The following is a 23,258-nucleotide window of genomic DNA, read 5'->3' as shown; positions in this document are numbered from 1 at the left end:
ATGGAAGAGGGTGGTTTGACTTTGCATGACAGTGTGATCAGGACATTGCACAACCATCCAGTGAAGGATGGAGTCACCTGACGCCATGACAACGGTGGGCGTGTCACGGCACAAGTTGGTTCACGCAGAGAGCCAATCAGCGAATGGTCGCGAGATGATGAGAGCCAAGGGGCAGAGTCAGTGTGGAGGCTTGGATCTATAGCATGTCGCTTTAAAAACGAATCTTGTTCAAAAATAACCCAAGATGGCATGTTATACAGCAACACCATTCATTATACAATAATAACAACACCGGGGGGGGGGGGAATACATGGCAAAAGACCCCTACAAAGTGTAACAAGACCCCAAGGGAGTGCAAGATGTACTTCTTTCGTCCGCAGTGTGAACCAATGAACGCACTGGGAAAGTACCCATATAATCTACCATGCTTACTCTGTAATAATTTTGTGTGTGCGTGCGCACTGCGCACGCGTGCGCGATCTACTACGAGCTTTAAACCAAAAACACCTTTATCCCACTTGTAGAACCAACTTCCATTTATATTCTCTTCAATCTCATTCTTCCCTCCAGGTCTCAAGACATCTGTTCACCACCATCTCAGATCATCCCCCATCCAAAACCTTGATCTTTTCTCCCCCAGTTAACCCGTCCCCACTACCCCCAAGCCCACCACCTTCCAAATTTTCAGTTTTTCCTTCTTGAGTGTTTGCTTCTGTATCCATCTTATCCTTCCCATGTTTTTTCCTATTCCTCCCACACCAATGATTTGTCCAAGTTTCCCTCTATTTTGTCCTTCATCCCTGACGTTGGGGTTTCCTCCCTCTCTACTGTTCCTTTTGTTCTGTTGCATACTGATTGATTCATTGGTCGAGCACTAACTCTTCCATGAGCCTTGACTTTGTGTACAAAAAGAAAATTACGATATGCAATGTTTGCAGTCTATTGTGAAACAAGGAGAAGGCTCTGTGATTGTGGTTGTATCACAGGTTTTGGTCCAGGAAAACTTGTTAAAACTAGATGGTATTCATAGCATACTTACCCCGTGTAGTCTTGAGAAGGACTTGGTGAGAGCCACCTCTTCGGGTGGCAAATTTGTAATTGAAAAAAAATTAAATTCAAATCAAATTGAAGACCAAATAGGTATAGTACTGTGTTGGAGTCATCAGAAGGAACCCAAACAAGCAAAAGAGAAGATGAAGTCATGAGGAGGAACCTGGATAGGATTCAGGTTTCAGCTGCTACTCCTCTACCCTCAGACCCATCCAGGCACAGCCAAGTGAGCCTTATTCAAAAAAATAAAAATAAAAAATAACCCAGATTCAAAAAATTAAATAATTCTGGGTGCCAGACCATGTGTCTGATGAGGTTGAAATTTAAAACATATATTCCCCATCACTACGAGATCATAATTTTGAAGTTTCACCTCAATTGATGCAGCGGTTCAAGAGTGAATTTAAAAATATATATTTTCCTTCAATCCAATATGCCTGCCAAACCATGTCACCTATCAATTATTCATGAACACCCTGGTATCTCCTTGGCCTGGGGAACATGTGTGAAGTTTCCCCTCGATCTGTCCAGCCGTTCTGGAGAAGAATGTTTTAAAAGTTTTTAGGGTAAATCCAACATGGCCGTCAAACCACGTACCCTTATGACATCATAGGTGTGGAACTTTTTGTTCCTTGTGGATAGGTGGTCATACCTGTAAAGTTACGCCTCAGTCTGTTTGGCCATTTTAGGGCAGATTATTTTTGGAGGTTTTTTTATGTTAAAAAAAATATGGCTGCCGAACCACATGACCGATGACATCATCAATTTTTTTCCCCCACACAACATTGATCAGATAAAGCGTTCGATATATGCAATTATGATATCATAACAAAGCCACCGATGACATTCAAAAAAAATCACACTTGAGTACTTGACATGTGCCAAGTTTCAATTTTTTCCATGAGCGGTTTTGGAGATACTGTACGTCCAAAGTTATTCCTTTTTTTCTAACATGGCTACAACATCATGTAACCTATGATGTCATAATTATCATTAAAACATTCTACATGAGTAGTTGCACCAATGGTTAGAATTTCGTGTCAATCGGATATGCTTGGTGTCAATCGGATCAGATAAATTTTTTTAATTTCATGTCAGTCGGATTATTTTTTCCTTGGTGTGGTTTCGGAGATGCAGAGTACCAAAGTTTTCCTTTTTTTCCAACATGGCTGCCGAACCACGTGACCAATGACGTCATAATTGTTTTTTCTGTTCAATTCATCCCCAGATGACCCTCGTCCAACATTTCTCCCTTTTTTCCAACATGGATACTACACCACATGACCTATGACATCATAATTTTTCTTAAGACATTCTACATGAGTAGTCGCATCTATGGTGAAAATTTTCTGTCAATTCGACAAGCGGTATCAAAGAAAAGGGAATATCAAAAATACAGACACATACGTATGTACGTTCTACGTACACACGTACGGGACGAACCGCTTCACCTCACTTTTCGCTTCGTGAGCCTGGGCTAATGAATGGGATGCTAACGAAAGCGATGCAAGCAGATACTGCAGCACCATGCAGTTCCTAGAGGAAATCATTTAATCAGAAGAGGATTCATTTTCCAACAAGGTGATGATCCAAAACACATTTCCAATACAGCATAGTTAAACAGTATTTGGAGAACAAAGTTGCAGCTTGTACCCTCCAAGTGTTAGAATGGCCATCACAGAACGAGTCCCATTGAGACCATAGGGAATTATCTGGAAACAGGACAAGAGGAACTCAAGTAGATTTACAGAACTGTGGAATGTACTCCAGGATATTTGGCACAATATTCCTGTAAAGTGTGGTTCATTCGTATACAGGAAGCATGGGTAAAAGAGTGATGGCACTCAAAGAAGGCAAAGGGTGGACACCACAAAGTATTGACTGAAACGATAATGATACTTGGTGTTATTTCCTTCACCACCGAAGGTGGGCGGAGGCTATGTTTTCTCCCCAGTCTGTCTGTCTTGTTACCTGTGAAATCGAATATTCACAAGTATATTGATTGGTCTGGTCTGTGATTCCATCTGTCCGTCTGTCTGTTTCGCTGTATGTCGATTACCTTCAGGCCACAATTTTAAACTGATCTTCACCAAATTTCATGAAATGGTAGAGTTGGTCATAATCAAGAAACCCATTGATTTTGAGGTGAAAGGTCAAAAGGTCAACAACTTTGTCATATTTCTAAAAAAAATTTTCATCGGATTGACTTGAATTTTTGAAGAGAATTTGCATACATATCAGGTCACTGAATTCAACCACAAATTATTTTTAAGGTCAATTTTGTTTTCAGGATTTTGCAAGTATCATGCTCTGCATGACGTTCATGTTTGTCTGTTTGTCCGCTTGTCTGTGTGTCAATCTCCTACAGGTCACAATTTTAAACCGATCTTCACGCAACTTCACCAAATTGTGGAGTTCACCAAAAGTTGGAGAAACCAAATTGTACAAGCGAGTTGCCTATTGATTTTGAAGTCAAAATGTCAACATAGGCCAAAGGTCAACAACTTATGTTGACTTAAATCCTCAATTTTCACCCAATTGACTTGAAAGTTGAAGAAGATTTTCATATCAAGTCAGTGAGTTCAACTACCATTAATTTTTGAGATCTACAAGGCCAAAATGTCAACACGTCAAAAGGTCAAAATAGGCCAGATTTCTTACATTGTCGATTTTCATCCGATTGACTTGAAATTTGAAGTGTTTTTTGCCTATTTGGTTATTGAATTCAACCACCAATTATTTTTAAAGTCAAATTTGGTTTCGGGATTTTGCAAGTGTCGTGCTCTGCACCACATCTTTCTTGTTTGTTTGTATGTCTGTGAGCAGGATATCCCAATTTGTGAACGGATTCAGACAAAATTTGGTGGACAAGTTGGGTGTGTGACAAGAATGAATCGATCAAATTTTTGTGAAGGTCTGGATCTGGATACTAGAATTTTTTTTTTAATCTACAAGTGAATCTTTACCATTGAGAGATGGGGCCAAAAATGAGATATAGCACGATATTTCAAAATGTTGTGGATGAGTTATGACAAAACGAGGTGGATGAGTTGGTTCGGTGACAAGAACAAGCCGATTCGATTTCCGTTCAGGTCCTGATCCAGAACCGGCCTATTAGTGGGATACAAAATGTAAACTGTTCAGCCTGACAGAGGGATGTGCTCCACCTAGTGCCATTCCAGTTTCTCTATGTATCCACTTTGAAAATGCAGAGTCTGCGACTGAGTTTTTTTTTCTTTCTTTCAATAAGTGTACTTTTTATATTGCGCTGCTGTTTCGTTCCACAACTTCATTTCCAAGCACTTGATCATCGTTGTCCGGTAATGATGAATGGGTGCCATTTGGGGAGATGTGTGATGGAAAAGAAATGGATTGAATACCTTCAGTCACCGCAGAATCACTTAACTCAACTGGCCATTAGTTTTAAGGGTGTATGATTTGTGACTTTTACTTCAATCATTCCTTGCAAATTTGTACTTTTTCAAAGTCAAAGTCAAAGTGCATGTCAAAGCCCCTTGATTCTGAAGATATTGACTGCTTTCAAGAGGGAAACAGAAAGTGACACTTTAGTTTCGTCTGTTGTTCAGGGAGTTGTTGCATTTCTTTATCGCTAACTTTTATCCAACCCTCATGCGCCTCCAGCAAGAAGATTCCACAAGATTTTGGGCCAGGAGACAACTGTGGGGCCTTTGGATGAAATTTCCTCTCTTGAGAAAGAAAAATTATCCCACGAGGTGTGGTCTTCATCTTAAATTATTGATTTTGATGCAGTTCGGAGGCTTTCAGTTTTCTGAGAGGTGTGCATTGTATAGATCCAGTTCTCTTTTTTTTTGTGTGGTCTTCCTTTTTTTTCTTCATGCTTCCACAATCACCAACTTCCCCCACGACCCCTGCCTTCCCTTTTTGCAGAGCAAGTTATCCAGAAAAGGTTTTATTCGTACGCGGTGGCAGTTGTGTGGCAGGTAAGCCTTGTCTTGTGAGTGTTGATATGAACTTTGCAATTGGACTATTTTGACAAGATTTCCAAACATGAGACTCACTTTAACAACAGATCACTTGCAAAGACTGAACCATTGTCATAGTGACTGGGTCTTAATCATTGTCATAGTCTTGAGTTGAAAATGCTTGTGGTGACTCATATGGACAATATACTGTGGGATATGTTGTTAACATAGCTGCAATTATCAAAAAAGGTCGACCACGTGGGATAGGGTCAATTGCCAATTTCAATTTACCTAAATACCCACGTCATCCAAACTACCGGGGAAATTCACCCTCGGCAGGATCTGCGCGATCCGGGCCGTTACCGAGCCGGATCCGAGTCATACCCCGAGTGGAGAGTACCAGAACCCTGCCCGCCAATTGCACGATTTCGGCAACAATGAGGCCTCCTAATTCCCGTTCGCAGCACGGCAAACCAATGATAGAAAGGACAAAGAACGAGCTGGTACATTCAAGAAGAGGGGAATTTATAAACAATGGGGGGGGGGGGGGGATGTACACAAAGAGCAGAGTTATCCGAATAAGAAATGTAATGTACAATGAGCAAAAGAAAGCACTATCACGATTCTACTTGAAAAGACAGGCCCGCACACAGACACGCACACCCAAAAAAGAAATGGACCCCGCCGGGTCTTTATTCAGCTCTCCAGCCGAGGAGCATAGTTCGGCTGGGAGTCAGAATGGCTGGCTCCCTGGCCGCAAGCGCGTGGCTGGCCGATCGCACTTTCGGAGCTCGGGTCGTCGAAGGGCCTGTGAGCTCCTTTGCGAACCACATGGAGGGACTCGAACCCACACGGTCAGCTTCGCGCCAAGCGCCGAGGTGAAGACCACGGGCGAAGACCGGCAACCACCAAGGAGCGCCCAGCAGGCCAGAATACCGGGGAACTGGTGGTCGACCAACAACACGACCACCACCTCAGGAACCACAAACTCCTACACTTTGACCAACCACGAGCACCACCAACACGAGCCCCGACACCAGCTCCGACAGTTTCTTTCTTTCATCCGATCGCGCCGACAGTTATCCCCTCCTTCTTCAGAGGGGAGGAGCCGCCTCCTCCGACCCGCTCTCCCTCACTGGACAGTTTTGGCGCGCAGATGCGCTCGTCGCCTCTGTCACTGGCCAAAACAGGCACCAAGTCCGTTGATTGGTCCGGGAGGCGTGGTGACATCACGCGGACCGCTCCTCACAACAGTGAAGGAGTCCCATTGGCCGAACGACGACAAACTCGCTCGCATCTCCCTGATTGGTCGAGAGCCGCCGCAACGTCCCTCCTTGAACTCCGCCCACCGCGGCGTTGTGGCGTCAGGATGGAGCGAGGCGAAGGTGTGTTGTTGTTGTAGATATAAGAAAAATTCTAACTTGAAAATAATTCACAGTGCACGTACAGTTAATCACCCATTAAACATAGCACGGGACCCTACCTAGAAACACATACTTACCGATATAACTGATCTGTAGGACCTGGTTGTTGCGTGCAGTAAGCTTCCAAATTCGTAACAATACTGCTTCCACACTTGTGATTTTAATGCACATTGAATCGTTTCAGATATCTTTAGGTGTATTAATATCCTTTGCTTACCCATTCAACCAAAAACAAGGAGCACAATTGGAACCTTTTTAAAACCAGTCAATCGGATTGATTTAAACTGTCTCTTGAGGTCGTTTTATTTAATTGCGCTTGAATTCACGTGCCTAAAATTGGCCAGTTGGGAAGCAATTTACAGCACTACATGTAATTTGCATTTTTTTTCGAGGTACTGAAATGATTATGGAGCTCATGTTATGTTTTGTGTTTAACACACATTCCTGCTTCTTCGGTTCTCAAAACCAAACCCTCTCCCCTTCCTTTTTAAACCTACCCAAATACCACACCCCTCCCCTAACTAGTAAATTAATGCCAATGAATGATGTGCTTGCTGGGAGAGTTTCCTATTATCCTTTGACTTTCTTGACCAACACAGAGTAGGACACAAAAATGGCCTTAGTGTGGGCTAAATAAATAAATTATATATGTCTATAAATTTATATACATATATTATATGTATGTACTGTACATGTATCTATATATAAGAGGTCCATCTAAAAAGTAACGGGACTGAGCCTGCTGTGTGCTCCACTTACACAACTTGAATGAAAGGGTTGCGTCACAGTCTTTCACAACAATCCAGCAATATATATGGTTGGTGATGGTTGATTGCGCTCATTGTGTGATTTTTTACAGGTTGTGCTTTACAAGTTGTCTTGTCTGAGTTGTCGCGCGATGAGTCGTGAGCAGAGAGCCAATCTGAAGTTTCTTGCCAAGCTTGGCAAAACACCTTCCGACTCCTTCGCAATGCTGCAGCAAGTCTACGGGGAAGAAACGATGTCACGTACACGTGCATTTGAATGGCACAAGAGGTTCAAAGAGGGACGCGAGGAGGTTGAAGACGATCCACGGTCTGGAAGACCTTCAATGAGCAGAACGGCGGACAACATCGAGCGTGTGAAGCAGATGGTGGACAACATCGAGCGTGTGAAGCAGATGGTGCACGCAGATCGTCGACTCACGGTGCGGATGATTGCTGAGGAACTTTCCATCAACAAGGGCACTGTCTGGAGCATCATCACTAAAAATCTCGAAATGCACAAGGTGTGTGCAAAGACGGTCCCCAAGCTGTTGTCCGAGGACCAGAAACAATAAAGAGTCACCGTCTGTCAAGACATTATCGAGCACCTCGAGGACGATCCAGACCTGCTCGGGAGAGTCATTACTGGCGATGAATCGTGGATATTCGAATACGATCCCGAGACCAAACGGTAGAGTCGTCAGTGGAAAAGTTCAGCATCACCAAGACCAAAGAAAGCAAGGATGTGGAAGTCGAAAGTCAAGGTGATGCTCATCACGTTTTTTGACATCAAGGGCATCCTCCACTTCGAGTTTCTACCACAGGGTCAAACAGTAAATCAATACATGTACAAGGAGGTCCTCCGGCACCTCATGATATCAGTCCGGGACAAGAGGAGGGATCTGTGGGAGAACAACGCCTGGGTGCTCCACCATGACAACACCCCTACTCACAGTGCCCTGAGCATCCGACAGTTTCTGGTGGAGAGGAACGTACCAACTCTGGAGCAACTCCCGTATTCACCAGACTTTGCCCCTTGTGATTTTTTCCTATTCCCCAAGCTCAAGGGGGTGATCAAGGGGACCCGATTTCCTGATGTGGAGGCCATCAAAAGGGCCGTGATGACTAAGCTCTGGAGGATTCCAGAAGAAGCCTTCCGGGGGTGCATCGAAGCCTGGAAGAAGAGGATGGACAAGTGTGTTAGACTGGAGGGAAACTATTTTGAAGGGGACAAACTGTGATTTCAATATATTTTTTGGAATAAAATTTCTGTGAAGTCAGTCCCGTTACTTTTTAGATGGATCTCGTATATATATATATATATATATATATATATATATATATATATATATATATATATATATATATATATATATATATATATATATATATATATATATATATATATATATATATATATATATATATATATATATATATATATATATATATATCGTGGAGTACGGCAGTGCTCCATTTCGAGGGATGATGCGGGGAAAAATGGCCGCCCATTCAAATATGTACACAATTATATGCTTATAAACTATTATGGAGTGAAATCGTAAGCATTTAAAAGCCACACTTTTTATTCTGGAGCATTTTCTGAACTACCAAGACTTAAAAAGATGTCAGAATACATTGCTAAAGTACCACATCGGGAGATCGCTAAAATGCCAATTTTATTTCTTCTTCTCCCTCTTCTTCTTCTTCTCCCTCTTCTTCTTCTTCTTCTTCTTCTTCTTCTTCTTCTTCTTCTTCTTCTTCTTCTTCTTCTTCTTCTTCTTCTTTCCCCTCTCAAAACAATGTAAAACTGTAGCCCAACCTACCTCAATAACTGCTGAAGCCATGATGGTGATTCCAACCCGAGGAAGTTACTTTGTCTCTGGGCTAGTGCACGCATCCCAAAATTAAAAAATATATCAAACATTAATTGTTTTATTAAGAAAATATATCAAACATAAATGTGGACTCAACCAAACCAGGCCATGATCATTGGAGGGGAGGAGATGGACAGTACCATTCCAAAAGTGATACATATCCAAACCATCCTCCAAATCAACTGAAACAAGTATTCAAACAATTTAATAACATGGATGGATTTAATCCATAACAAAATATATAAAACATTAAGCATTTTATTACTTTAAAAAATTACAGAAACAAGAAGAAATATTTTTTTTTAACGTAAAAACAGAGGGATCAAATCTCAAAAAAACAAACAAGGTAGGAATAGCACCACATTACGATTCCACAATCTAACACAACAATTCTCTTATGGATTACTATCATGACATCATTTGACATTTTACTTTGGTTGTGGGATTGTGATGGATGAAGAAAAAGAAGAATAACATTAATGAAGAATGACACCACATTACGGTGCCACAATATGACGCCACAATCCTCTTCTGATTGAGCATTACGATATCTTTTGGCATTTTACTTTTGTTGTGGGATTGTGATCCAAACAGTCCTACAAATGCTCGATGGGATTGAAGTCTGACGATTGGGCAGGCCATGGAAGATGGGTAACTTCATCATCGTGCTCCTTAAACCACCCAGTGACAACAACTGCCCTGTGGAGGTCCTGAAAGACACTCTTTCCAGCAGGGAAGAAATGCTGCATCATAGGATGCAGATGATCACTCAGGATGGTGACGTAGTCCGCTGCATCAACCCTGCCTTCTAAGGAAATGAGTGGACCCAAGCCTTGCGAGGAAAATGTTCCTCACATCATTGTAGAACTGCCAGAAACTTTTACTGTTGGAACTAGGCACTCGGAGCTGTCGAGCTCCTTTTACTGTCGCTGCACCTGCACACATCCATTTGTCAAGAACATGGTAAAGGACAACTCACAAGACCATATCGCATTCCTCCACTGCTCGGCAGTCCATTGCCTATGCTCCTTGCACCACTGCACCCACAGGTTTTATGAGCAGTTTGTGTATCGCAACCCATCTACTGTATCCTTTAATGTCTACAGACCTCCTGTTTAGACCATAATTGCTTATTTATAATTGGCTATGTTAATGAGTTATATTTCATTTTTGTTAAACCTCTCACGATCTATCAAACTTATTCTTGAATAATGTGAAAAAAGAATACAGGACTCTCCTCACTTTGTTGTTGACAATGTGCTACGTGCACACTCTCTATATGCTATACTGATTGTATGACAGCCAATTGCATTGTGCAGCATAACTCATATACCTTCTTGTGCTCAGAAAAGATGCCTATTGTTTTTTTGTGTTCAATTCCACATTGTTGTGCAGTATCACGTCCCATCCTTGTTGTGTATCCCACCAGTGTATTTGACCTCGTAAACATACATCTCTTCCATGATGCTGACAACATCACAGCTTGGCAGGACAGCCCATCAATCTACTCAACTACACGACAAAGTGCACTCGCTCATGTGTTGGACAGGTACAGAATATGTTTGTTGTATAATGCACTTGGTTTGTCCCTCAAATGTGTCAGTCTTGGAAGAGTCACCAGATTTATATGTACAGGGTGGCCTGAAAGTCACTTTACCCCATCCTCAGTAAAGCATTTGCTCTTAAACTCTTTTAATATACATGTTTTATAGTGCAGTGCTTACAATAATCAATCAGTCATTGTATCTGTATACGCTCCATCATTCTCCTTCCACAACTGAATTAGTCGACATTTTCTCCTTGATGAAGCTCCACAAAGAGTTGGCTGGAATCATTCGATCCGGACTACTTTTGGTGATGTTAGTGATCTGCATGCAATCCACCGTTGAGGGAACGTTTCATAGAGATCGTCCCGAACATGCAAAGCAAAATGCGTGGACGTGCCGCCTTGTTGAAACCAGGCACTTTCAGCTATTCCCGTAGTAACAAGTTGTGGTACCAACCAGTTTCTTAACATATGCTTGCATGCCATTTGCCGGTCCATCAAAAAATAGGGACCAAATAAATGTTTTGAGGTCATTCCTGCCCATATCACATGTGGAGGATGATATTCCAATTTTAAGTGTTGATTTTTCTTCGGCCAGAACACTACGTTTTGTGCCCATGAGCTTCGATAGATGGCGCATTCATCCAAAAACAGCACTTTTCCTCGAAACCAGGCAGTTGGGAAGGTGTCGAGAAAGACATCGCATGACGATGGAAGGTGCCGATCCATGTCGGCATCACTTGGTTCATTGACAAATGATGGACGCCATGGTTTCAACTGAAGATCTATTTTCATGTGAGTTTGCATCGTGGTCCACGTACTGGCTTTCTTCTTCACTTTCTTGGTGACCGGTCAACTGACGCCAACACAGCAGCACATGTATTTCTTCTTGTTATGGGTCTTCCAATGCACTTATTCTCCTTCACACTTCCTGTTTCAATAGCCAGTTTTCCCCACTTTAACAATGCCTGCTTTGGTGGAGAAGGTTTTCCAAAGTGTTCCACAGAAGCTGTCCTCACTTGAGAAATTCTTTGGCCTTTGTGTGCCCCAAACACAAGTGACTAACGGCTCTTCGACAGTAACAACTTGTGTCCGCCATGCTGTCGAACTTCCTACTGTCAAATAAATTCTCAATTCCTCCTGTACATTTGAATCATTTATTTAACAAACAAACATGGACATATCGATATGGAGAATTCGAGAGGCATTTCAATAAGCAACACGGTCTTCCTCTCAATTCCAAAATACTTGGAAATATTGAGTTCTTTATGTTGGATTCAGCAAGACGAAGTTATTTTTCTTTCCCATATGCTGGTGCCACAGTTTGCCAGGTTGAGTGTTTACAGGTGGAGATCACGTCCAGCTTTTGTGCAGCAATCAGCTTGATTTTGAAGAGCTATGGCAAATAATTGCAGGAACTAGATGTTTGAATTCTCTCCCGGCACAGAATGACGTCAAGACTGCAGCCCTTTCGGTACGTTAATGGATTACACATAGTTCTATGGTGTGTAAGGGGAGAAGGTCAGCACGCTTTGAACAGGATAGGGAATGATATTTAATCTGAAGCTTTTAAAAGCGTAGTGAACACATCTGGATATTTCCTTCGACCAACATTCCAGTTGAGCTAAAATAATATCTCCAACCAAACTTTCTGGTGACATTTTATTAATTATTTCATTAAAAAACCCTTAGTAAGCAGAATAAATTTAAATAAGAGGCAATTCTATTATACTGAGTAATAATTAAAGATTACTTGAAAGGTCAATCTGTTTTGGACACCTTTACCAGACAGATTGATCATCTTTCAATACAGAAAAGAGATTTAAGGACTTTTAAAATGCAAATTAAAATAGATACGTGTTCAAGCACATACAATTGTAATAATCATGTTGTATTTGATTACATTTTCCATTAAAGGTTTAAAACAAAACATTTATTTTTTAAATCAAGTTGAATTGGCAACATTTTTTTTTTAGCACCCTCAAACCCATTATGCTAATTTTGGAGAAATTGCATCAACACGACTAACTCCCACTTCAGTGAGTCAGTGTTGCCACATATGATGGCAGGGGAGGTTGAAGAGGGAGGAAGGGAGTTGCGATACATTTTTCAGGGGCAAAGCGACTGTCAGGTCACCATGGACTTGAAACAACAAAAGCAAAAATACCACACTGCTTGCTGTGATGCTAGACATTAAATGTTTCGTTGATTTCAGCGAGCAAAGCATTGATTCACAACTTATTACAACCGCCACCGAAGGTGAAGAAGGTTATGTTTTCACCCCTTTGTTACTTAAGAAATCTAAAGATTTCGTAAGTATATTGATGACTTCCGTCCTCTGTTTGTGTGTTTGTTTGTTTGTTTGTGTGTGTGTTTGTTTGTAGGCACGATAACTCGAGAACGGAGGAAGCTACCAATGTCAAATTACACCACTTGATTTAGGAGGGTGATGGCTCGCGCTGATTAGATTTTGGTCAAAATCGGTCAAAGGTCAAGGTCACAGTGAGGTCAAACATAATTCCGTAAATTCATGTGGAGAAATGGAGTATTTTTGCTTCGGTCGACGTTACAAGTTCGTTTTTACTTCGATTTTAATTTTGTCTTCGGTTTTTGCGATCGCTTAGGACGCTTAACACTGGGTTGTCGAAATTCTGGTAAAATCGGATGTTTTGGGGACGTTTTATGATTGTATAAAAAATATTTCACTCGCCGCGTCAAGGCTCGTCACGTGGTGCAACGCGCTCGAGCAGACGCGGCGTTGAGTCATGTAATGGTTTTCCGTGTGCGCGCTGACAGTGTTTTTGATAAAGATGGTGTTTAAAAGTCATTTTTATCCCAATAAAGGTTATCGTCGCATGCCTGACTCGCTAAGCCGTCGGATTATGTAAAGATTGTTGGTGGATGGCTGAATATTACGGTTTTGTGACTTTGATAAAATAATATTAAATAATTGCGTGGAGAAATGGAGATTTTTCCTTCGGTCGACGTTACGAGTTCGTTTTAACTCGGATCGCAATTCTGTTTTCACTTTTGGTAACGGTTAAGGATGCTTAATACTCGGTTGTCGAAATTCTGGGAAAAATCGGATGTTTTATGAGATTTATGTCGGGTGTCGTGTCTGAGGCTTAACTGAAGATTATGCTAATAAGGGGGATTGTAACACATGACATTACGAGCTCGTTTTAAAGTCAATTTTAATCCTGTTTTCACTTTTGGTAACGGTTAATTATATGCTTAATACTCGGTTGTCGAAATTCTGGTAAAAATCGGATGTTTTATGAGATTTATGTCGGGTGCCGTATCTGAGGCTCAACTGAAGATGATGCTAATGAGGGGGATTGTAACACATGGCATTACGCGCTCGTTTTAAAGTCAATTTCAATCCTGTCTTCAATTTTGGTAACGGTTAAGTATGCTTAACACTCGGTTGTCGAAATTCTGGTAAAAATCGGATGTTTTCTGAGAGGTTTGGTACAGAATCATCGTAGAAACTTCTGGTTTGCGTCGCAACCTTCTCTAGAGACAGCTTTTATTCGACAAGGTCAGAGGTCAAGTTGACGATTTCGTAAGTACCAGTCTATGACTGCTTGTTTGTTTGTTTGTGTGCAGGATATCTCAAAAGTTGTGTACAGATCCGGATGAAATTCTGTGGACAAGTTGGGTGTGTGACAAGGATGAACTGATTAGTGTTGGTGAAGATCTGTATCCAGATCTGACTAATACAATTTTTTAAGTGATTCTTTACCATTGAGAGATTGGGCTAAACCAATATATAGCACGATATCTCAAAAAGTTGTGGACGGATTTGGATGAAACTTGGTGGACATGTTGGGTGTGCGGCAAGGAGGATTTGATTTGATTTTGGTGAAGATCTGGATACGAGTATTATTTATTTTTTAAAGTGATTCTTCATCATTGAGAGATGGGGTCAAAAACGATACAGTACTGCCGAGCATGATCTTTCAAAAATGTATTGGGCCCAATATGTTCTCGTGGATCAGGCATTGTGTGACGGAGGTATGCGCTCTACCGAGTGCCTTTCTCGGTTTCCAATATTGTTACTGTTTCTCATGACATTTCTTGGTATCGTGAAATTAACAAATTTTTTCCCATTAATGGCAATATATGAAGAATTTACAGATTCCTAAAATTGTTGCATATTTCTGATTTTCTGTTCATTCTTTGGCGAACAAGTCACAGATAGAGGTTAACTTTGTAAGAAGTGTAATGAGTTGGAATGTCAAGTGAAACACAACTACATTTTGGATGAAGGAAGTGGAATATGAAGCTTGATGGAGAGAACACGAGCAAAATATTCTGTCTTTGGTTGATATATTTAGTCCGTTTGCCACCCGTATATGTTCTGTACTCATATCAACCTTGTTGTAATGAGAAGTGTATTGTTTTTTGATGGCTTCGTACTCACATGGGTCTATAGAGAAAATTTGGCTTGGTTGCCGGAGCGGCAACCTTGGGGAACTCCGCAAATTTGCATAAATCCACGATGGCCAACACGGATGGGGGTGGAAGATAACTTTTCAACCAATTAACTTACAATCACGTGTGATACCTCTTTTCTGTATAATTTTGACCTGAGGAATCGATTTCTGAGGTCAAATTTGTGATTTGGGGTCAATTCAGGGTCAAAGGTGAAGTTCAAGGTCTTTTTCGGCCAAAAATGAAATAAAATAATAATAATGACATTTTCAGAGCAATTGTGGTCAAGCGTTTATTCAGTAACGTCGATCACTCCCATTCATCATCAGAGCCGAATGCAAGATCAAGATGTTCAGTTTCCTCGTCATCTTCCACATCTGCTTCGCCTTCCTCTTCCATTTTATCTTGGTCTTCGTCTCCTGTCTTGAACGGGTTGAAGCAGGCGTCACGACAAACACAAGCGCAGTACACAGTGCATGATATCTTTCCATGGTGACAGCTGCAACGTTCAGTGCCGCACGCCTTCACCGCCGCCTTACAGCCGCACCGCACTACATCCATGAGATCTTGGGGTCCTGGGGGCTGATCGGAGGTTGCTGGTACTGGGGTGCCATCTTTTATTTCCCACCCATACTTCCTGATGTCAAGTTCAGGTGGAGCCTGCTGGTCAGCAGATTTTGCAAGTATGGTCTGCATCCCTGGCTTAGCGTGGCCATACTCCAGCATACCTGCGGGATGAGGTTGCTGGAATTCATGTGAGAGGACATGGGTAGTGCGTCAACCATTGGATGTGAATACCTGGAGATCGAAGTTGTCAAACCACGCGAAGATGGCGCCGATGGTTCTACACAACCCCATGAACTGGTGGAGAACCTGTGCATTGTCACCTAGTAGACGAGCGGCCAATTTTCGGAATCTCAGGGCCTCATCGTACGAGGTCGTGAAGCCATGTTCATGAAGGGGTTTGAGAAGTTCAGAACTGCCATGCCGGTGCAACAGTTTGATGGCCAGTCCTAATGTTGTCTGATTTCTGGTTCCTGTAACGTGACTGAATTGACTGGCTCAGGCTCAGAGATTTCTTGGTCGCTTTACCACCGGAGACCAGGTCCGAAACCAACTTCAGCAAACTTGGGCTGGTCGCCTTGATTGTGTTGGCCTGTGTAAACTCTGATAGGTCATAATTGGCACTGCTGTACTTGAACGACCGCGCCTCATGCTTGATCTGCCTCACCATGGAAGCAATGCTCCTCTCATCCGTATCGTCTACCTTAACTATCTTGAGACTTTTAGCAACGGACTCACGGAAACCAACAATGGCAGCACAGCCATCTACCTGAACAACGATAACATCCTGACTCATGCAGTCAGTCAACTTGCTTAACATGTCACGTCGATCAAGCTTGCCACCTCGATCCGAGTACAGGGAATGCAGTTCAACACTATTCCATATTCTGGACCTGTCTCGGTTCATGCACTCAATGACTTCCTTCAGAGCATTTTCATCTGCACTACCAGTTGGCAAATCGGCATATGTGGGGACTTTCGTGAAACTGTTACAGCAGCGGACGTGGTACTTGCACTCAGCAGAAGGTAGATCAGAAACAAAAGCAAGGTGCAACTTGACCCTTCTCGCGACATCATCATTACGCTGCTCAGCAACATCAAGGAGCATATCTTTCATAGTTGGGAGTGGGTTACGTTCTGTGTTAAAACGTTCTTTGGTCATACACTCACAAACGCAGTCCCATCTTTCTGGGTGTCTATCATCAATGGTAAACATTCCTCACTACAGAACATACAATCATGTTTGTACTCAAACACACCTTTGTCAGCTACCTTAGTATGAGACCTTGTAGTTGTCCTTACACCCTCATCTTCAGCCTTTCTTTTCTGTGACTTTCTCACTCCCTCAATTTTCTCTTTTGATGTATAAGTACAGTTGCAACCTTTGTGGCAGGCGATGCTTGCCGCATCTCCACCAACATCAATAATGTTCTGTAGCTTAGCCTGCAGGTCGCCATCTCCACGGGATTTGGTGCACGAGATGAGCTTCTTGATCCCGATCTCAGTGAATTTCGTTTCTTCTCCACCTCCGTGACACACCGGGAGAAGACACCTTGAGTCAGCCATCATACGTTTCTCTGAAAAGAAGAAGAGGTGAGATTAGAATCAATGGGATCGTTCATCAACCATCGAGTAGGAGTGATCTGCAGTTGATGCAGGGGTCAAAACGTTTTAAACCCCTCACTAGTCCAAAAATGACATTGAACTTGACCTTTGACCTTGAATTTGACCCCCGAACCACACAACTGACCTCAGAAATCGATTCCTCACCTCGAAATTATACGGGAAAAAAATGTATCACACGTGATTGGAGGTTGATTGGTTGAAAAGTTATTTTCCACCTCTGTCCGCGGTGGCCATCTTGGATTTCTACAAACTATCGGAGTTCCCCAAGGTTGCCACTCCGGCAACCAAGCTAAATTTGTTCTATAGACCCATGCGAGTACGAAACCATCAAAAAACAATACACTTCTCGCAACAACAACAACTCAACCTGGCAACTGGACTAATTTGAAGATTTCATCGATACAGTTTATTATTTTATTTATTTCCTTTTGACCTCTCAATGTAAACTCAAGAAAGGTGGTGATTGCACTCTGCACAGTGAAAGATGGACACTTGGAGCACCTTTTGCAAGATGGCATGACAATTTTTGTCATGATATGTTTTTCGAGATACTGCAGAACACTGTTCAATGTGCGTCAAACAAATCCGGAGAGTAACTGCATTCATCCAAAGAAAGTTTATGATTTGAAGGAAGGTAACAAATCTGTACAAAATAAATCTCAAGAAACGGGGAATGTAGGACCACGAACTAGAAATTATGAAGTGCAAGTTTGTTTCCGATAAAGAACACCTTGCATCACATCGAGGTAGAACCAACCTGAAAGTTGATTCACCTCCAAAAAATTTATTTTATGGTTGAGTTCACTGTAACTTCAGAACATATAATTTATTGAGTCATTGAGTGTATATGTCGTGTGTGTGTGTGTGTGTGTGTGTGTGTGTGTGTGTGTGTGTGTGTGTGTGTGTGTGTGTGTCTTTTCATGTACGTCAATATGTATACAGATAGATGTACACCACCGGTCAAAAGTTTTCGAACACCCCAATTTTTCCAGTTTTTACTGAAATTTAAGCAGTTTAGTGTTTCAATGTACTCTGAAATTAAAGCACAGAACAAATAAACAATTGCAGATAAATAAATCGTAGAATCGTTTTGTTGAACAAAATTTAATCTAAATTTTTGACTCGTCAAAGTGGCCACCTTTTGCAGATATAACAGCCGAACATACTCGTGGCATTCTTTCTACAATGGAAATCAAATATTGTTCGGAAAGTTCTTCCCAACACTGTTGCAGAAGTTCCCACAAATGTGTTGCACTTGTAGGTTGCTTTGCTTTCACCCTTCTGTCCAGTTCATCCCAAACCAGCTCGATGGGGTTTAAGTCTGGAGACTATGCTGGCCATTCCATGATTTGAAGCCTACCATCTTGTTCTTTTCTTTGAAGGTCATTCAGACATAGCCTGGAGGTATGTCTTGGGTGTTATCTTGCTGTAGGATGAACCCATGACCAACTAGGCATAGACCAGAGGGTATTGCATGGTGCTGCAAAATACTGTGGTAGCCCTTTTCGTTCAGGGTGCCAGTCACTCTGTGCAAGTCACCAACTCTGGATCCAGCAAAAGAGCCCCAGATCATCACGCTTCCTCCTCCATGTTTGACAGTTGGTGTCACACACTGAGGAACTATCCTTTTGCCTACTCGACGGTGTACAAAAACCCTGTGTGATGAACCGAAGATTTCAAATTTTGCTTCATTGTTCCATAAGACCTTCTTCCAGTTTTCAGTCATCCACTGGTGGTGCTTTATGGCCCTGGCAAGCCTCTTTTTCTTATTTTGCCATCTCAGCAATGGCTTTCTTACTGCCACTCGATCTGTCAAACCTGCAGCGCGAAGTCTTCTCTTCACAGTTGAAACTGAGACTTCCTTACTTCGACCAGTGTTATGGTTGTGAGACAGGACAGCAGCTGCTGACCTGTTGTGTCAACACAACAGCTGCTGTTCAACAATATGTTGAAACTGCTAACCTATCACACAAGCTGTTGACTCTCAGAAACTTGTCTTCTGATTGTGTTGTGGCTTTGGTTCTGCCAGACCTCTTCCTATCAGTTTCCTCCAGTTTCCAAGTGCCTTTTGATGGTGTAGGAAACTGTACTCACTGACACCTTGGCCTCTTTGCAATTTCTCTAAAGGAAAGACCGACACTTTTAAGGGTTATAATGGTCTGTCTGTCTTCCTTTGTTAATTGTCTTTTTCTCGCCATTATGATAGCAATATACTACTTCCTGCAGAGCAATATTATCAAAATAATGCTTCAGAGGGTGGAGCAACACAGTCTGTTCCAACACTGCTTTTATACAGACAGAGGGTTTGTAACTAATCAACAAAAGTTGGGACACCTGTAGGAATTGTTTGCATCAACTTTCAAGGCTTAATTTACTTCCATTGCTGCAGAACAGTTGCAGTTGCTAACCCATTACTTGTTCCCTGAAAAGGGCCTTTTTCACAACTCTGAATTAAATTTACATTATTTTTCAGTTTTTGGTAACCTAAAGGTTTTTTTTTAACCTCTGGCAGTTTACCGCTAAGCTTTGTACCATCTCAGGTTATTCACTGGAATTGAACTGCTTAAATTTCAGTAAAACCTGGAAAAATGGGGGTGTTCTAAAATTTTTGGCAAGTAGTATATATATATATATATATATATATATATATATATATATATATATATATATATATATATATATATATATATATATATATATGTATATATATATATATATATATATATATATATATATATATATATATATATATATATATATATATATATATATATATATATATATATATGTATATATATATATATATATATGTATATATATATATATATATATATATATATATATATATATATATATATATATATATGTATGTATATATATATATATATGTATATATATATATATATATATATATATATATATATATATATATGTATATATATATATATATGTATATATATATATATATATATATATATATATATATATATGTATGTATATATATATATATATGTATATATATATATATATGTATATATATATATATATATGTATATATATATATATATATATATGTATATATATATGTATATATATATATATGTATATATGTATATATATATATATGTATATATGTATATATATATATATATATATATATATATGTATATATATATATATATATATATACTATATATATATATATATATATATATATATATATATATATATATATATATATATATATATATATATATATATATATGCAGGGTGTCCCAAAAAATGTACTCACTCTTTAAATGATCATAAATGCGTTGTTTATTGACTGAGAAACAAGATTAATGGTTAAATGTATAAACGGATAAATGCATGTTTACAGATGTTCAAACTGATGACCGATCCAAACACAGCCGATAGCACGGACCAATGGATTCAACAAAGTTACGAATCATTTCATTTGGAACTGCAAGACATCGTCTTTCAATTTCCTCTTTCAGCTCATCGACTGTTGCTGGTTTTGAGCCGTAAACCTTATCTTTGAGATATCCCCATAAAAAGAAGTCCATTGGAGTGAGGTCTGGGGAACACGCAGGGAATTCAACACTACCTCTTCGCCCAATCCATCTGTTCGGAAAAGTTGCTTCGAGATAGGCCCTTACATCACGGTGGTAGTGGGGAGGTGCTCCATCTTACTGAAAGTAAATCTCTTCGTCACCAAATATCTCTTCGACATGTGGACCGACGGATTCCTGCAGCAAGTTTAAGTAAACATCCCCAGTGACAGTTTGGTCAAAAAAGAATGGCCCGAGGATGCCGAAGCTGATATCCCACACCACACAGTAACCCCTGGTAAGTTTAAATGGTGTTCCATAGTAACATGCGGATTTTCAGGAGCCCAGTAGGTGCAATTGTGTCGGTTAATTGAGCCATTTAACTTGAATAAGCCATTTAACTTGAAGCTGGCCTTATCGCTCCAAACAATTTTGGATGGAAATGCTGCATCTTCTTCGCATTTGCCCAGGTACCACTCAAAAAATTCAGCTCTCCGGTCAGGATCGTCTTCTTTTAGAGCGTGGATTAATTTTGGAATGTAACTTTTCCAATTAATTCATTTCAAAATGTGATGGGCGCTGGATTTTGGGATTCCTGTCTCACGAGCCATTTGTCGTACAGATTTCCGTGGGGATCGGTGGAGGGTTTCCAGCAATTGATTTTCCTTTGTTGGGGAAGTTGATGACCGTGGTCTTCCTGAACGCTCCTTATGGACGTCATGCACAGGTCCATCTGTTTCAAACTTATCTCGGATGCGAGCAATGGTGCGTCGTGTTGGTGGATCTTTGTGAAAATGTCTTCTAAATTGTCTTTGCACTTCCATGATGTTTTCGTGCTTCCAGTAGCACTTTATGATTAATTTTCTTTCTTAAAAACCTAGTCCTACTTCTGCCATTATCAGGGTCAATTTTAATCTGAAAATAAATGAAAAATTCAATGAGTTATGAGGAGCCAAAATGTGAGTACATTTTTTCGGGACACCCCGTGTATATATACATATATATATATATATATATATATATATATATATATATATATGTATGTATGTATGTATGTATGTATGTATGTATGTATGTATGTATGTATGTATATATATATATATATATATATATATATATATATATATATATATATATATATATATATATATACATATACACACACACACACATACATAATACCGGGTGTAGTGGCGTGTGCCTGTAATCCGGCGACGCGAAGTTTTGGGTTGGAGGATCGCTTGAGGACGGGAGCTCTGCGCTGGGCCGCGCTATGAGAGGGTGTAGGGCAGCCTGGAATCATGGCGAAACCCAATCCTTATCCCTGTGTCGTAAGAGGCGACCAGGGTTGCGTCATGAAGGGCATCCGGCGTAAAACCTATGCCAAATCAGGATGCGGATCATAAACGGATGATCCGCTGTGGCGACCCCTAACGGGAGCAGCCGAAAGACGAACAACAACACATATATATATATATATATATATATATATATATATATATATATATATATATATATATATATATATACATACATATATATATATACATACATATATATATATATATATATACATACATACATATATATATATATATACATACATATATATATATATACATATATATATATACAGTACCTGGAGCTATCGTGTTATATATTAGTTTAGTCCACTCCCCTCGTACCTCCTGCAATTCCCGTCCACTCTCCACCACATCAGCCAAATTGTCCACGGACAACAACCTCCCCATACCACTCCTCAAGCTCACTTTCCTGCTTATCAGCTCCATCATCATGATAAACATGAGTGGGCTGAGAGAACTTCCCTGCCTCAAACAATGTTCCATCTTCGTGTTGCCATCACCATCTCTCTTGGGGCTGTGTTGTAAGCCTTCTCCAGGTCCACAAATCCCAATGCCTTCACATCTTGCACCTCCAACCTCTTCTCCAACAGCTGTGTCAACATGAACATCCCATCCGCCTTCCCCGTACCCTTTCTAAACCCCCACTGCTCTTCGCCGATCTCCATCTCCACACTCTTCTTTATCCTCCCATCCAGAATCCTCTCCAGCAACTTCATTAAATGACTTAGGAGCGTAATGCCCCTGTACTTCCATGGATCTTGAACATTGCCCTTCCCCTTCCATATCGGCACAATTAACCCTTTCCTCCAATCCCCCAATTGAGCCTTCGCTCATACATATATTCAAAAGCCTCTTCGTCCAACTGACTCTGACTTCTTGTGCTGCAATCATCTCTGTACACACCTCATCAATGCCTTGCGCTCTTCCCTTTTTCATCCTTTCCATTGCCCTCCGCACTTTCTCCTCCTTGATCTCCACCAACTCCACTTTCCCCTCTACGAAACACGATAGCTCCAGGTAGGCGTTGCTTCCTTCCTGGTTCAACAGCTCTTTAGAATATGTATTCCCACACTTTCAATCCTGCCCCCCTCTCTGTCACCAGCCTCCCATCACCATCCTTAATCACTGCCCC

At 40.8% G+C, this 23,258-nt stretch overlaps 1 protein-coding gene across 7 annotated transcripts in view; it reads left to right on the top strand.

Annotated features, from left to right (window-relative positions):
• Positions 1-23,258, top strand: part of INPP5A (inositol polyphosphate-5-phosphatase A) — a 215,471-nt gene that overhangs the window by 132,243 nt on the left and 59,970 nt on the right. For all 7 annotated transcript variants that reach the window (XM_085888374.1, XM_085888406.1, XM_085888389.1 and 4 more), the window contains 3 exons: positions 4,693-4,784; positions 4,960-5,012; positions 10,468-10,587. In XM_085888374.1, the coding sequence (XP_085744500.1) occupies positions 4,693-4,784; positions 4,960-5,012; positions 10,468-10,587 (265 nt within the window). The remainder of the gene's footprint in view (positions 1-4,692; positions 4,785-4,959; positions 5,013-10,467; positions 10,588-23,258) is intronic.

The sequence above is a fragment of the Eptatretus burgeri genome, chromosome 1 (assembly GCF_056783735.1).
Source record: "Eptatretus burgeri isolate ZD-2024b chromosome 1, Ebu_testis_v1, whole genome shotgun sequence".
Classification (NCBI taxonomy): Eukaryota; Metazoa; Chordata; class Myxini; order Myxiniformes; family Myxinidae; genus Eptatretus; species Eptatretus burgeri.
Note: the sequence above shows the minus strand (reverse complement) of the source record. Positions and strands in the feature narration are given on the sequence as shown.